Source organism: Aythya marila (genome assembly GCF_965140915.1).
Source record: "Aythya marila genome assembly, chromosome: 10".
Classification (NCBI taxonomy): Eukaryota; Metazoa; Chordata; class Aves; order Anseriformes; family Anatidae; genus Aythya; species Aythya marila.
The window spans coordinates 1,612,230-1,626,644 of NC_139051.1; the positions used below are offsets into that span (position 1 = coordinate 1,612,230).

General features: G+C 45.0%; 1 protein-coding gene across 1 annotated transcript; it reads right to left on the minus strand.

Moving 5' to 3' along the window:
- Nucleotides 1–332: 332 nt before the first annotated feature.
- EDEM1 (ER degradation enhancing alpha-mannosidase like protein 1) lies at nucleotides 333–14,229 on the minus strand. Its single transcript, XM_082768016.1, has 12 exons — nucleotides 13,792–14,229; nucleotides 12,826–12,898; nucleotides 9,966–10,069; nucleotides 8,944–9,115; nucleotides 7,597–7,780; nucleotides 6,891–7,065; nucleotides 6,514–6,634; nucleotides 5,932–6,102; nucleotides 5,253–5,326; nucleotides 4,596–4,692; nucleotides 3,638–3,823; nucleotides 333–3,209 (listed from the first exon to the last, which is right to left on the minus strand). The coding sequence occupies exons 1-12, from the start codon at nucleotides 14,178–14,180 to the stop codon at nucleotides 3,120–3,122; spliced, it is 1,836 nt and encodes a 611-aa protein (XP_082624142.1). The 5' UTR covers nucleotides 14,181–14,229; the 3' UTR covers nucleotides 333–3,119.
- Between the last annotated feature and the right edge of the window lie 186 nt (nucleotides 14,230–14,415).

A 14,415-nucleotide genomic window follows, 5' to 3' on the forward strand; every position in this document is an offset into this window, starting at 1 on the left:
GAAGAAAAACACAAGTAAAAGTGCTCAAATACACAATTTTTAATGCAAAACTTTAAAATTTAAGCTCAGTTTTGAAAATTTCGGACATTTCATGAAAGCACATTTGGTCCTCTTACAAGTTTCCCACCCTCAATTAAATACTGTTGAAAAACAACAATTAAGCATACATTGCATTTTTAATTAGGAAAAAATTATATTGCACATTATACTGAGAAATACAAAAGTCTGTTTCAGTAAGTTATTCCAGCAGTGTTATCAATTTCATTTTGATACCATTGACTTAGACAAAAATTTCCATTTTAGTGCATAGCATGTGCCCTGTCATTGCAGAGTAAAAACCTATCCGTATTTTTAAAACAAAAAGAAGTTGGCTTCTTAAGGAACACAAAGCCTTTCAGCACGTAGCCAGTACCAGTCTCCTAGCAGACTGAGCCCGTTCCTATGGGATGATAACTGCTGGATCACCTTGGCAACACGAATTTCAGCACAGTTTCTAATGAGAAGTTGACCATAAACTATTTGGCACCGTAACTAATGGTCTGAGCCACTAAGGGCTGAAAGGCAGCAATACTCGCCCATGCTGTTCCCACTGTACAGCTACCTTCAACTCTGTTTCTGGCAATACACAAGAAGTGAAGAAGCAAGGTGGTAGAACACTTGTGCAACTTCATTACAGTCGTGTAATTCTCTGAGGAAAACTCTGAAACAGATTTCTGTGCATAACACTCAGCTGGAACCCTTACCAGGGCTCAGGTTTTTGTTTTTAGAAGGCACAAAACACAGAGGCAATTGCAAGATGCATAAACGCACATTCGGAGAGCTAAACTGCAAGTTGGGGAAAAATCATTACCAGAAGCATCCACAAACACACCGAGGGCAATGTTTGTGTTGGCACCTGCACACTGACACTTTACGTGGCCTGTACCAGAATGCTGGGTTTTGCTTCCACATTACCAAGCACTTCTAATTTCAGAGCTAGAATTATAAGATCTGACCCAGCAGCAGCATTTCAGAAACCCCAGACACTTCTGCTTTCTCCCTCCTGCAGCAGGCAGAGCCGCTCCCTTGCTGTGTCCTCCCACACTCCTGTAGGTGTTTACAGACTGAAGTGTGCCAGCATGCCCAGTCAGTGTTTACAGGCAACTAAGACATTCTAGGAAAAGATTTGCAAAGGTAATTCTAAAAGAGTTCAAATTGCCAGCTGCCTCAAATAGCAAGGCAATTGATTCTATTGCAACATTTTGGGAAATCTGAACATATTCCCCTCCCCTACCTTTCAAAACCCCTGTTAAAACACATACATTAAGACTAGGAAGACAGGATAATTTTTTTTGCCTGAATATAAGATTATACTATCAAGAAATATAAGATTCTATAATGAAGTCCCTGAGATGCATCTGTATGCTAAAGATTCAAGCAATAACCTCTTAAGCACTAACTTCATATCCATTAGAAATGTTCCGAGTTGCAACATATGGCTTCTGAAAACCAATGTTTATGAAAACCAGTATCATCATAGAAGGTGAAAATACAGCAGATCAAGTTTGCCCTTATATTTAAGCCCTAATTTAAAAATAATGAACCCAACAACAACGTTTAACTACTTCAACTGCAGTCAGAAGTAAAGAGCATGTAAGCAACAGGCAGCCGCTGAAAAAACAGAGTTAAGTTGTTTGGCCTCAGTTTTTCATCCCTCACGACAGTGCTGCCTTTTTTCCTGGAAGTTCATATATAGTTATTCCTCAAACATATCTGAGCTGCACTTTATGATGCTGGGAAGAGGCAACAGCAGTTTTTCATCTTTCCTTACTGGAACCCAAAGGCACAGTATGCAGTTACATTATAGCACTACTGTCAGCATCAATAGCTTCTGCAAGCATCATCCTGTTATGATGGCATGGACCAAACTGTCCTGTAACAGAGGGAAATGTGCACTGCAAGCTCAGATCCCTTACCAAGTCCTTCCCTAGGATGATGCAGAGACAGCCTCTGTACTAATTACACTGACAAAGAGAATAAACCAGCTCCTAAGTATTCTTTGGGAGGGGCACAGCTGTTGATATTCTTGCATCATTAAAAAAAAAAAGTTGTCTCACGTAAGTTACTTCATGTTACTTTGGGACCCACCACATATTTTAACTAGCTATTCCAAAATACTTCATCCCTCCTCCCAAGGAAGCTCAGCTTTTCCTACAAGTGAAGAAAATGCAAGGCACTAACATATTAATGCTGTAAGGAATATGAAACAGTTTGTTCTTCATATACTTGTATAACAGTTCTTTTCTTAGCAGCATCTGTCCTGAAGAGGCACTAGATACATGGGCAGACAACGTAACTCTTGGAACTTCTGCTCAGCTAAGCTATATCAAGTTAGCTGCTTCAACAGCTGAGTGGCTTTGTAATTCACTCCCCCTCTCCCTTACAAAAAAAGGCACCTAAATTGTTTTATTACTGGTTTCTGTAGCTACAGGCCCTTTTGACTGTGCAGTTCTATACACTTGTGTACATGAGAGAACTCATGACTATACTGATAGCTTCTTGTATGATCAAGAGTTATCTTTTCAGGATACTAACCTAAATAGAGCATTTTTGTTTCAGCAAAAACCCACTACCAGTGGGTTGCTACCTGAGAAGTACTTAAGATTGTGTATTGCTAGTCAGAATAACTGAATAATTAACCTTGGTGTAAGAAATTGCACTTTCCCATTCCTTCTCCAATCCCAAGATCATTTCAAATTAAATACCTGACCCTTTTCCAAAGGGAAATCTGTAATGCAGCTACAAAGAGGTAGCCAAGTGGCACGTGCCAATTTTCTCTCTCTCTCTCTTTTTTTTTTTTTTTTTTTTTTTTAAAGTATATTCAACCTTCATTTGCAACATTTTTCATAGGAAGTCTTAAAACAAGAAACCTCTATTCAGGTGGCACATGGAGTTACCATAGTTCAGAAGACTGAACTCGTAAGAGAACAAAATCTCCCTTCAGGTCCATAATCAAAAACTAACAAGCGTTGGGGATACCCAAGTGACTCAGCATATGCAGATGTGTGCTGAAGAGGAATGTCTAGAGCCAAATCCCATTCTCCTCCAGACATACGATAAAAGTTGCTCTGAAGAACCATTCAGATCAAGCCCACCATTCGATCGATCTGCCTCATGTAGTTGCTCTTCAGTGGCAGTAAGTACCTCCTCTCATCAGGAACTCTGTTACACTGTTAAAAAAAACAAGAATATTTTTAAGAACTCTAATCTGCAAACAGTCGATCCCAAATGCTATTTAACACAGCAGGCATTTCAGTACCAGTGACCACAGACTTCTTCCCAGTCCAGAAAATTGTAACCAACAGCATTTCTGTTCCTTACTCTCCCTCACCTTTTGCAAACAAAGCACAAACAACATCAACAAACAGCAAGTGTTTCTTTAGTGAGGGCTGTACTATTCCAAATACAAGCCAAACTACTGCAGCTTGTTATTCAACTGCGACTCCCCTCACTATGACAACTGTGAATTATTATTTTTAAAATAACGCTCTTTTTCTACAGGACTTTTCCACTTGTCTTTTTCCACGGCCTAGCCTAAGCCCACATACATTCCCTCTCACTCAGCAGCACAAGCACACGTGGTCTGTGTATTCCTTACATTAGAACTGAAGTTCACTGCCTTTAACTCATTAGGTTTAACTTTTTCTGCACGGTCGTCTTCTCCAGAGAGGATGTCTTGCCACAGTGAGTTCCGGAAACGTTCATCCACAGACACGATATGTCCCTCAGTAGTAAACATGTATTTGTTTCCAGACTTATGCACTGGATTGTCTTCATCAAACAACTGAACAGGAGACATGAGAGACAAATCTGGATTAAGTGTGCAACATTTTTCAAGTTCCCCTCATCAAGTTAAAAAGCACACAGATGCACTTGAAGGCTCACACAAAAAGCACACCTTTCAGTGCTAAATGGTGAACTATTATTAAAGCAAATGGAAATAAACAGCTTTAATGCGAGTGATTTATTTTAGCAGTTAAAAAAGAGGAGATCAAAAGAAAAAAACTTCGCAGTCAACTTAAAGCAACCTTCTCTTTGTATTCTGCACTGTGCAGGCATTTCTAGGCTGGCATCTATTGCTGCTATTCAGTCACAGGTTGTTGTTTTTTTTTTCCCTCTCCTCCCACCCCCCCTTTTTTCTTCTCTCTACTAAAGGAAATTGAGAAGAGTAGTTTAAGCAGTGTTGGCTCAAATGCTTTCTCCTGTGACTGCCAAAGCTTGATGGGGAGTAATTGGAGGCTGCTGCTATTCAGGCAAAATGGCTACAGCAATTTAACTTAGAGCTGAGCCGTACCTCCCCTCCAGTCTCACTCCCTCTCCTTTCAAGCTTTCCCCTGAAAGAGCTGCCAGCTCTTCCATTTCAGGACCAGCAGCTCAGGCAGCTGCCCAAACCTCCAAGATTAGGGTAGGGACAAAGAAAGAAGAGCACACTCTGCAATACTCTGACACCTAAACACCTCTGCTCACCAGAGCCTAGCACAGTTTCTAACAGCACCTGCTTCCTTGTGCCACTTTATGTACAATACTTGCAAGGGAAATGAAGTACGTTTACATACCAGGTACAAATATTTACAAGTTTCACTGAGAAAAAAGCTCTCCATTCGATCTTCTTTTGTCTTCTCTACAACATGGTGTAATGTAGCATAGCCACACCTGAAAGACATAAGGTTAAGTTTGGGCTTAGTTCCCGCAAATTCTGATCTTGAAGAACTCCCTAAATTTTCCTCAACTTCAGACTATTCCAGTTCAGTAGGGGTGAGGTTAAAAAGAAAATTCTCTTTTACATGGAAGCATCAATTATTGATTCCTGGTATCCTGATGAGACTGTAATCGTTGGAATAGCCCAACCACAGCGTCACTGTACAGACGTATTGAAAAACTCTTTCAAAGAAGCAAGATGCTCTTGAGTCACACTGCATGCACAGGTAATTTCGCCATAGTGAGCACACAAGAGACCCAGATCATGAACAAACCCTTTTAAAAATGTTGTTACAAAATTCTGAAGGCATAAATTTGTCACAGGACAGTAAATTTCATTTTCAAATTAGGAAAATAATTGTTCAATAAACAAATCATCACTTGTGGCTTTCTGGTTTACTTACAGAACGGGTTTCCTGATTTACCTACATTTGGCAGATGGGTTCGTATAGAGCATTTATATAAAAACATATGTATATAGCAGTGAGAGGAAGTAAAGAACACTAGAGACTGACTTTGCTTTTGTGTAGTTTTCCAAGCTGTGTAAAATATCCATTCCCACGTGAAGGTAAAATGGGTTCTTTGTGGCCTGGATAAGGGAAAAAGACAACAGGTAGAGCCAGCAATCTGGAAAATTTGTAAAAATAACACTTACAGCACAGGCGCAGTAGTATCAGATTCTCGTGTGTCACAGTAAACTTACCTTTACAGGAACATGACTTAGATTACTCTGAGCAAGAACCTAGTAAAAGTTGTAATAAATTCAAGCTCTGATAGCTTCCTTGCAGCCAGAAATTTATTTTAGTTTACTGCATCTGCTGCCAGTCAGAGACTGTACCTGGACAATATAGCAAAGAAAGCTATTACACTTACTTCATTGATTTCTATTAAGTCACAAGTCTCTACTGTGTAAAAATCTGCCAGCCATTTTTCAACAGGTTGTTTAGTCTCACTTCTGCCTGTCCTATGAAAAGGGCTATTTTCAAAGCAAGCAACATAGCAACTACATTACATAACAGTCAACTGCTTATACAGAGACCTCTATATAAGAGCATCCAGACAAAGAGGCACTAAGTTTTAACAGTTTGCTAGTGACCCAAGGACATGGCAGGAAGTATGGGGTGTAAAAAGTGACTTTCTGATCAAAAATCTTTTTGCCAAAACATGAGTTGTAAGCTCAGAAGAGTCAAGTACCTGATAAAGAAGATATGTGGATTCCACTAACTCCGGCCTCAGCGGATAAAAGGGAACATCTGGAGCTTGCAGTTGCCAGTTGTATCTCTCTGGGAGAGCTCCGTATCGCTTCCATATGGCATAATAAAAAGCATGGAGACAAATAGCATCTTCCACATCTCCTATCAATACCTAGGTATAACAACACCATAAACATGTATGCTTAATACTGCAGGCCAGCAAGTTGCTTTCTATTCCGTATTAAGAATATACCACATAGCACAACACTCCCCGCACAACATGGTATACAAATGCTGAGGTTAAATGAGGTAAGTTAGAAGCATCTCAAATTTCATACAGAGCACACCCAGACACCCAGTATCGTTATGCTGAACTGAAGCACTGTTACGCTGACGCAAATGCCAAGCTGCCCCAAGCCTCTGTTACCAGAACAGCCAGGTGTAAGCCTGCAAGTTAGCACTCATCTCAGAAGAGATGCTTACAGAGATGCTTGTTCACATGCAGGCTAGGATTAGAACGAGCCTCTCTGAGAATCCCTCCACTGTGTCATTCAGTTTTTAACAAAACGAAAGTTTACTTTACCTGTAGTCCTGGAAAAAAGGCTTGCAAAGAGTCAATCCAAGTGTTCATCAGCTGCCCGGTGAACATGTTTACATTAACATACAAAGGCGGGTCACCTTCACCTTCGTTGCAGGCTTCTCGACTGCCAAATGACAATAAGCATGTGTAAACATTCGCTGGTTTAGAACACAGTGCTTGTTCCGTTTTACAGTGCTGCCTAGTGAAGGGAATGTTAGAATTCCTTTCTGCAGTGACCAACACAGAAATAAGTTTTTTCTTTTTTAAAGAACAAAAGAGAACAAATTTTCCAGAAGGTGACCAAAACACTACACAACCTGTCGTAACTTGCTGGAGTATTTGTATGTTTAAGGAATCGATACTCATGAGAAATAACTTACCCTCTTCTTAAGTGGTTCTGAATGTTCCGATAAGCATCATTGAACATCTCCAAGTCTTCCTGTTCTCCAAAGAGGATGTAGGACTTCAGAAGATATTCATAGAATGAATCTGATCCTGCTCCCAAGCCGCTTTGCTTTCCAACCCAATGGCCAGTTTGAATATTCACAACATTCCCTTAGAACAGACAAAAAGTTTAGTCTGAAGTAGCTGAGTACATCAGACAGAAAAAGACAATATTCAAGAGATAGAACTTAAAACTATTAAATTTTCAAAGTTTTAAAAATCTTTTTTCGTTCCCACTTATCAATTTAAGTGTAACAGTGCATTCATCCATGGAACTAGGATACACCTGCAGTCATTTTAAGTACTTTTAGTCATCTGCCAATCTAAATCATATTAATGGGAATACAGATACAAGCACTTCAGGTTCATTTCCCAGTTTAATGAAAAATTTGTCTTGGAAAGCTGTGCCCTGAGGAGTCATTCAGGTAATCCGTTTTTCTTACAAAATTACAAAGTGCCATTTGTTCAACAGAAAGCACAAGTACACGAGGAGAGTACGACTCAACAGCTGCAGAGAAAGCAGATCAACAAAGTTTCTGATACGCCAAAGAAATCTGTAGAGTCAGGGCGTTTTGCTACAGGAGTCTGAGGTAGCTTAAAGCATAGAGCCAGTGAATACAGCACCACCCCAGAGGAGATTACCTAGCAGTCCAGTGTTATTGCTCCTGAGACTCCACAGCGCTTTGACAGCTCTCCTGGCCACCCATTCGAACGTGGAATCACCCAGCAGCCTGCTCAGAATACCAAACTCCACCAACAAGGAACCAGCTCCTGCAGTGCAGGTTTCATTATTGCTGTCTGGAGGTACTCCCCTCTTCAGATTGACCTGTAAAGCAGAGAGTGCTAACAGCAAGGAGGCAGGCTGCTCCTCACACAGCTGTGCTCTGATCCACAGTCTTAAAATTTATTAGAAAGCTTTTTTTCCATTAGTTTTTGCAATGCATTGAAAACCAGAATATTTCTGCTCGGTCAAAAAACTTTGCTAAAAAATCCTGAAATTCATCTTCTGAATTTATAAGATCACTCTCAAGGTGAGAACTAACTTTGTTTTTTTTTTTTTTTTTTATATCCCTTTTGATAACTCTTCCAAATTTCAATCTGCTTTATCATCTTTTCTACTTAACCATTCAGGTTCTTCCACGGTGACACAATAACCGTTTCCCCTAGTTTAGTGCTCCTGAAATCAAGAGCTTCACCAGCAAATGCTCCTTGACTTCCCCATGGCACAAAACACCCAAGGGAAGTTGCGCCACCCTCAGCTGCTTTACTGCGCTCTGAGCAGAAGTGAAAGCTCCTGTGTCTACAGCCCGACATGTCTGGAAGTACAGCAGTGCCGTCAACCCCAGAAACTCAAAGCAGTCAGGGAAGAGCTAATTAGTTTTGTGGTTGAGAATTCTTCCACTAGAATTTATGCCCTTCTTCCTATCCATTGCATGTTTAAAACCAGGGATGCAGCATTCAAGAATACTGCGGTGTTCCGGAGTGCTTACTGAGCAGCATTCAAGACAGTGCCAAATACCAAGCCCAACGTGGCAATTATTTCAGACAGGTTTTATTTTGTCACCACAATGATATTAGTACCAAGTCACCAGCAAAGGTACGTGCTTAAACTATTTGCCTTTGCAGTATTTCTGGTTAACCCTCTTACTGGCAGCATTGTTTGTTACCATACAGTACGGATGTGGAAAAAGCACAGGGCAGGGCACGTCCTAGCCATACAGCATGGAAGCAAACGACTGCTGACCCACAGGGAACCATACAGACAAGGTGAGGAAACAGCCTAAAGAAAAGGGTTAATACACACCAGGAGCAACTTACACGTCGCCCGTTTCACCACAACTTTGTGCAGTTCCCCCCCACACTCCATTGCAATGTAACAGGCTCAGTACCCCAGGTGCACACAGAAACGTGGACGCAGAATTTGAGCTGTATGGCAGGAGAGTCTCTGCATTTAGATTCTTTCTGCACCGTGCTGACGTGCTCACTTACCCGAGGATACGGAATTCCAGTTTTGGTGTTCTCAAAGGCTGGAAGGAGTCTCACTGCCAGGTCGTGAGCCATGTGCAACAGTTCGTTATCGTAATCCTTAATGGTCATATCACCAAAGGGCTGTTTGGTATCTGTAATTATTATGTGGGCAGAAAGCAGGCTTCCCAGGACCCTGTTGGAAAAGGAAAAGATCTCCAGGTTTTAACTCTAACCTGAACCTAGTTCTTCAGCTAACCCCTTACCACTACCATGTTTAACAGAATTATTGCTTCATGCATCTTACAGGCACTACAGAAAAAGATCTCCTTTTTTCCCCACCATTAGTGAAAACATCCAGAAGTCGTTTTTCGTTACCCACAGAAACCTCAAGATCCTGTTCTGCAAACTTTACCTAACTTAGTAGCTGCTTTTAACACACCGAGCCTATTTATGAGCAAAGACTACATTCTCCCACCTTTTTTGCAGTCATTTACTGCTACAAATGACATTAAGTTTATATAACACATTTTCCCATAAAAAGAAATCCTAGCAAGTTTACAGTTTAAGGCAGTCATTCAAACAACAAAACCATTTAACAGCAGACAATATCTTCAACTCATCTCTAAGACCGACAGGCCTGTTTTTCATCTAGAACAAAAGTGAAAGCAAGCAAAAGGTCCGTGGCAAACAACCAAGACAAGGAAAAACTGTCAGCAGGGTTGTTTGTTGTGCACAGATCTGCGTCTCTGCTGCAAGAGCAACAACAAAAAAGTAGCAGTCTGCAACCCAAAGAGAGCTGAGACTGCCAGTGTACCACCTCATCAAATAGCATGACTCACTAAAATCATTTTAAACATGAAAAGATGGAAAAAAGATGCAATACTTCAGTAACAGAATTTAAAAAACCTTAGTCAAGGAACGTTTATGGCATAAAGCCCACCGGAGAGATCCTGACTGCTGATTTTACTTTGGATCTCCCACACATGCACATGGAGCCTTTAACCTTGTCACTGTTTGAACGACAGAAACTGAGGGCGACCTACCTGATGGTTGCCTCAAACACCTGGACAGTTGAGTCTTTGTCAAATGAGACCGTATCAATCACCAACTTCACGGCTTTCTGGAATTCCGAGGAATTTCCCATTACCTTTTATACAAGAAAAAAATAAAATAAGGTCTAATTACTGCTTCAGAAGAAGAGGAAAAGCAAGAGAATGGCCAGTCCACATTTTATATCAACAGTCATACACACTGGATCCTGAACACGTACTTCAAGCTCCTGGTAACAGACTTTCCAGGAAGCTAACCATACCACTAACATGAAAAACTGCATTTAAATACAAATATATAACGTTAAAACAGGGAAATCCTGACATATTTTTGTCCTTTTCACAAGTCTATGCACTCTCATTCACCCAACGTCACCATTGTGGGTGATCTCTTAGCCCATGAGCCTAAAATCTCTTAAGATCAGCATACCAAACATTTACCTGCTTTGCTACACACCCATCAGCTTAAGAGTTAAGTTTAGCTTGAAGGTAACACGACCTGAAGAACAACAACGTCTGATTTGATATTTACTCAACCAGGGCACCCAATGTCTTAGGCTTTTGGCTCAACAACACTCGCTGCACGCTGTGCCCAGGACAAAGCGTGCCAGGTTTGTCCAGGTGTACAACCTCAACAACCAGTCCCCACCAGATCCAGAGACCAAAGCAAACCCAGCTCCAGCCTTGAGGAAGCAGGAATGCGGAAGGAGAGCACAGATTCCTTGCATAAGTGCACGATAAGGCCGGGTGTACGGCTCTTTATCCACCAGAGCACCGGTGCCAGCCAGCCTGCTCTTTCCAACACCCAGACCTAGTGGGAAACCTTCACATGCTTGACCTGAGGGGGATGAAGAACAAAAAAGCTTTCTCCCCACAGAAGCTTCTGAAGCAGAAGAGACTCCAGGAACCAGAAGTTTTAGATTGGAGAAGTCATACACTGTCCCCAAACGCAGAGAAAGGAGACAGCCCCTGGTGGAGGGGGACAGGAAGGCGCTGTTTAACCAGCACAGCTCACAGCCCCAGCTGCTGCTTCAGTTAAAACCAACATTTTCCTCACTTCCTGCTTTCAGTTCTGCTCCTTGCTGCCCCACTCAGAGCTGAGCTCCCATTTCAGCAGCTGGATGTATTTTATAACCCAACGTCTCGCACACACCACCACCTCCAGACGAGAGCAGTGCTTTAGGGATCCTGCGCGTGGATGGGCCCCGGTCCCTCGGTGTAAGGAGTTCAAGGAGGGGAAGCTTCTCCACGATGCCACACTACTGGTACTGCTAACATAAAATGCAGCTGCTTATCACTTTATCATCAAATTTCATCAGAAATGCACCTGACAGGTTACTTTGGCAGCTTTACAGCACAACAGGAGTATTCCACAGGAAATCTCATCTGAGCGCTGGGGAAAAGCACTGAAATTGCCTCCATCTCTTCTGGAGCTCTCTCAAATCTCTCTTGGTCGTAGAGCATCCCGAGCTGGAGGGACCCCGGGAGGGCAGGGCTGAGCCTCGCACCTACCACACACTGAGCACTTCCAGTTCCTGCTGCTGAACCTCCTGACAGGTTTTCCTTACTCCTCACACAGACATTTCACCTCCTCTTCACGTTAAGTATTTCTGTCAGCAACTTAGCGTGAAACATCAGCATTTTTATGTTAAAAACACAAAGGCTAAACAGTGCCTGTCCCGTGGCAGGCCCTTGGGACATCCCACGGACCAGCTCCCTCCCATTTAACACTTCCCGTTGCTGCCTTCCTTCAATTTCTCAGCAAGTTTCTTTACATTCTCCCCTCTTCTTCAGCTCCACTAGCTTGCTTTTGGTGCTTTTTGGACGAGGTGAGAGGCATCGGGTGCTTCCTGCTGTGGTTTGGGTGCAGTTGCTTGGCTTTCTTTTGTATTTGTTTTGGTTTGTGTTTTTTTTTTCTGTTGTTGTTCTGCTGCGGTCTAAGTTCAACCTCAGAGCAAAGGACATCAGAATTGCTCTGTAACAGGGCTGGTGAACTTTGCGTGACCCATCTTCCAGAAGACATCAAGGAAAACGATGCCCATTTTCCCCTTTACCTTTTTCTTTCAGAGTCTGTTCTAAAACACCCCTCACAGAGGTTTAGTTCGCAGCCGTGCTTCTACCTCGACTCGAGTGTCCTGCAGCTGAGGCCGGAGTTTCACGAGCCTTCCAAAAGAAGCCCCGTGCCAAGTTTTGGTTCTAGGTTTCCCACACCTGTGTCCAAATTAAACCAACAAACGTGACAGCCTCCCCTTGCCTCGCCTCGTTTCCAGTTAACAATCAGAGAACAAACGACCCCCGTGCTTTCAGAGCACCTGGCGTTTCTCACGTCTCTCAACCCCCTCGTGCAACTGACTGCATCCTCGCAGACATCCACAGCCATATCCTGCTAAGACATGGCCTTTAAATTTTAATTAGCCAAATAATTACTCCATGGCATACATCCTAGCTACGTTAATGTACCTTTAAACTAATTTGTAAAATCAGTCTGTTCCTCTCAGCCTCTCACACTGACCTCCTGAACTTCCTTCCTGAGCTTCTCATTGAATTTCAGAGGCTGGGCAGTAATTCTGAGGCTGTATCGTGCAGGGCTGTTGAAGTCGGGCCAATTAAAGCCTTCCTTGAGGACTGACTTTGGAGGTTGGCTGTTTATGATTTTAAGGCTCGGTAGATACCCAAAGGGCAGGGAGGATTTCACAGAACCCTTTTAGCGTCTCCCTGCAGGTGACAGGGTGCCCGATACCTCTCCTCCCCGTGACACCGCGACCCTTTTATCGATCGATTTCTGCTCGGGACTGGGTGAATTATACCCAAAAACCAAAGTGGGAAGGGGACCCGGAGCATCCCGGCCACTCACCGCTAGGGTGTCCAGCGCGTCTATCAGCGTCAGCGAGTAGTTGCCCAGCACATCGTTGATGTTCAGGTTTGTGCTGGAAAATAAACACAGCGCGGCGTCAGGGAGAAACACACAGCTCCGCGTCAGGGCTCGCCAGGGTCAGCGGGGTGGGATTTGGGGCCAGGGGATGCAATTTTTGGGGCTGAGGGGCTGGGACTTTGGCAATTTGGGGATTTCGGGACAGGGCTTTGGGATTTGGGGCCAAGGCTCTGGGATTTGGGAGGCTGGGATTTTGGATTTGCGACCAGGATTTAGAGCCAGGGCTCTGGGGGCAAGGCTCCAGGATCTGAGGCTTGGGATTTGGGGCCAGCAGGCTGGGATTTAGGGGAGGGGTTGGGATTTTGGATTTGAGGCCAGAGAGCTGGGATTTGGGGCTGGGGCTCTGGGATTCAGGATTTAGGACTGCAGCTTGGGGGTTTGGGATCTGGGGCCAGGGCTCTGGGATTCGGGGTTTAGGATTTGGGATTTAGGGCCGGGGGGCTGGGATTTGGAGGTGGGGACTTTAGGGTTTGAGGGATTGGGATTTGGGCCCAGGGCTCTGGGATTTCGGGGATTGGGATTCAGGATATGGAGCTGTGGCTCTAGGATTTGCAGTTTAGGATTTGGGATTTAGGGCCAGGGGGCTGGGATTTGGGACTGGGACTTTGGGATTTGGGGGTTGAGATTTGGAGCCAGGGCCCTGGGATTTGGGAGGTCGGGCTTTGGGATTTGGGGCCAGGCCTGTGGGATTTGGGGTCCGGGACCGAGGAATTTGGGATTTTTGGGGTCGGGCTTTGGGATTTGGGGCCAGGCCTTTGGGATTTGGGGTTCGGGACCCAGGAACTTGGGATCTGAGGGGTCAAGCTTTGGGATTATGAGCTCTGAGGGGTTGGCCTGTGGGGTTTTGGGACCACCCCCCTCCCCCCACTCCCTCTCCCCTCTCCTCACGGGTCGTCGCGGTCGGGCCCCCGCCCGCAGCAGTGCAGGGGGTCGAGCTCGTCGCTGGGGAAGGCGTGCCGCATGTAGCTGTCGTACCCGAAGGCGAACATGCGGCGGGCGGCGTCGCGCAGGCGGGCGCGGAGCTGCGGGGGGAAGGCGCGGCCATAGCGCGCCTCATACTCGTCCTCCCCCCCCCCTCCAGCCCCCTCCGCAGCCCCCTCCCCACCGGGGGGCGCCGCCGGCACCCGGAGCGCGGGGGCGCGCGGCGGGAAGGGGAAGGGGAAGGGCGGGCGGCGGCGCAGGCAGAGCCCCGGGGCCAGCGCGGGCAGCAGCGCCAGCAGCGCCTGCAGGCCCAGCCTCAGCAGCAGCAGCCCCAGCAGCAGCGAGCGCCATTGCATGGTGCCCCCCGCGCCGCCAGCATCCTTCACCGCGCTCCCCCCCCAACCACGCACGCACGCCCGAGCGGCGGCGCCTTTAAGGGAGGCAGGGAAAGGGCGCGGGGAGGCCCGCCCCGCGCGGCGCTCATTGGTTGGGGGGTGAGGGGAGGGGGGGAAAGGCGGTCGGGGATAGGCGCGTTGTGGCGTCAGTCAGATGGGGGGGGTGGAGGGGGTGAAGGGGCGGGGCGGGGCGGTG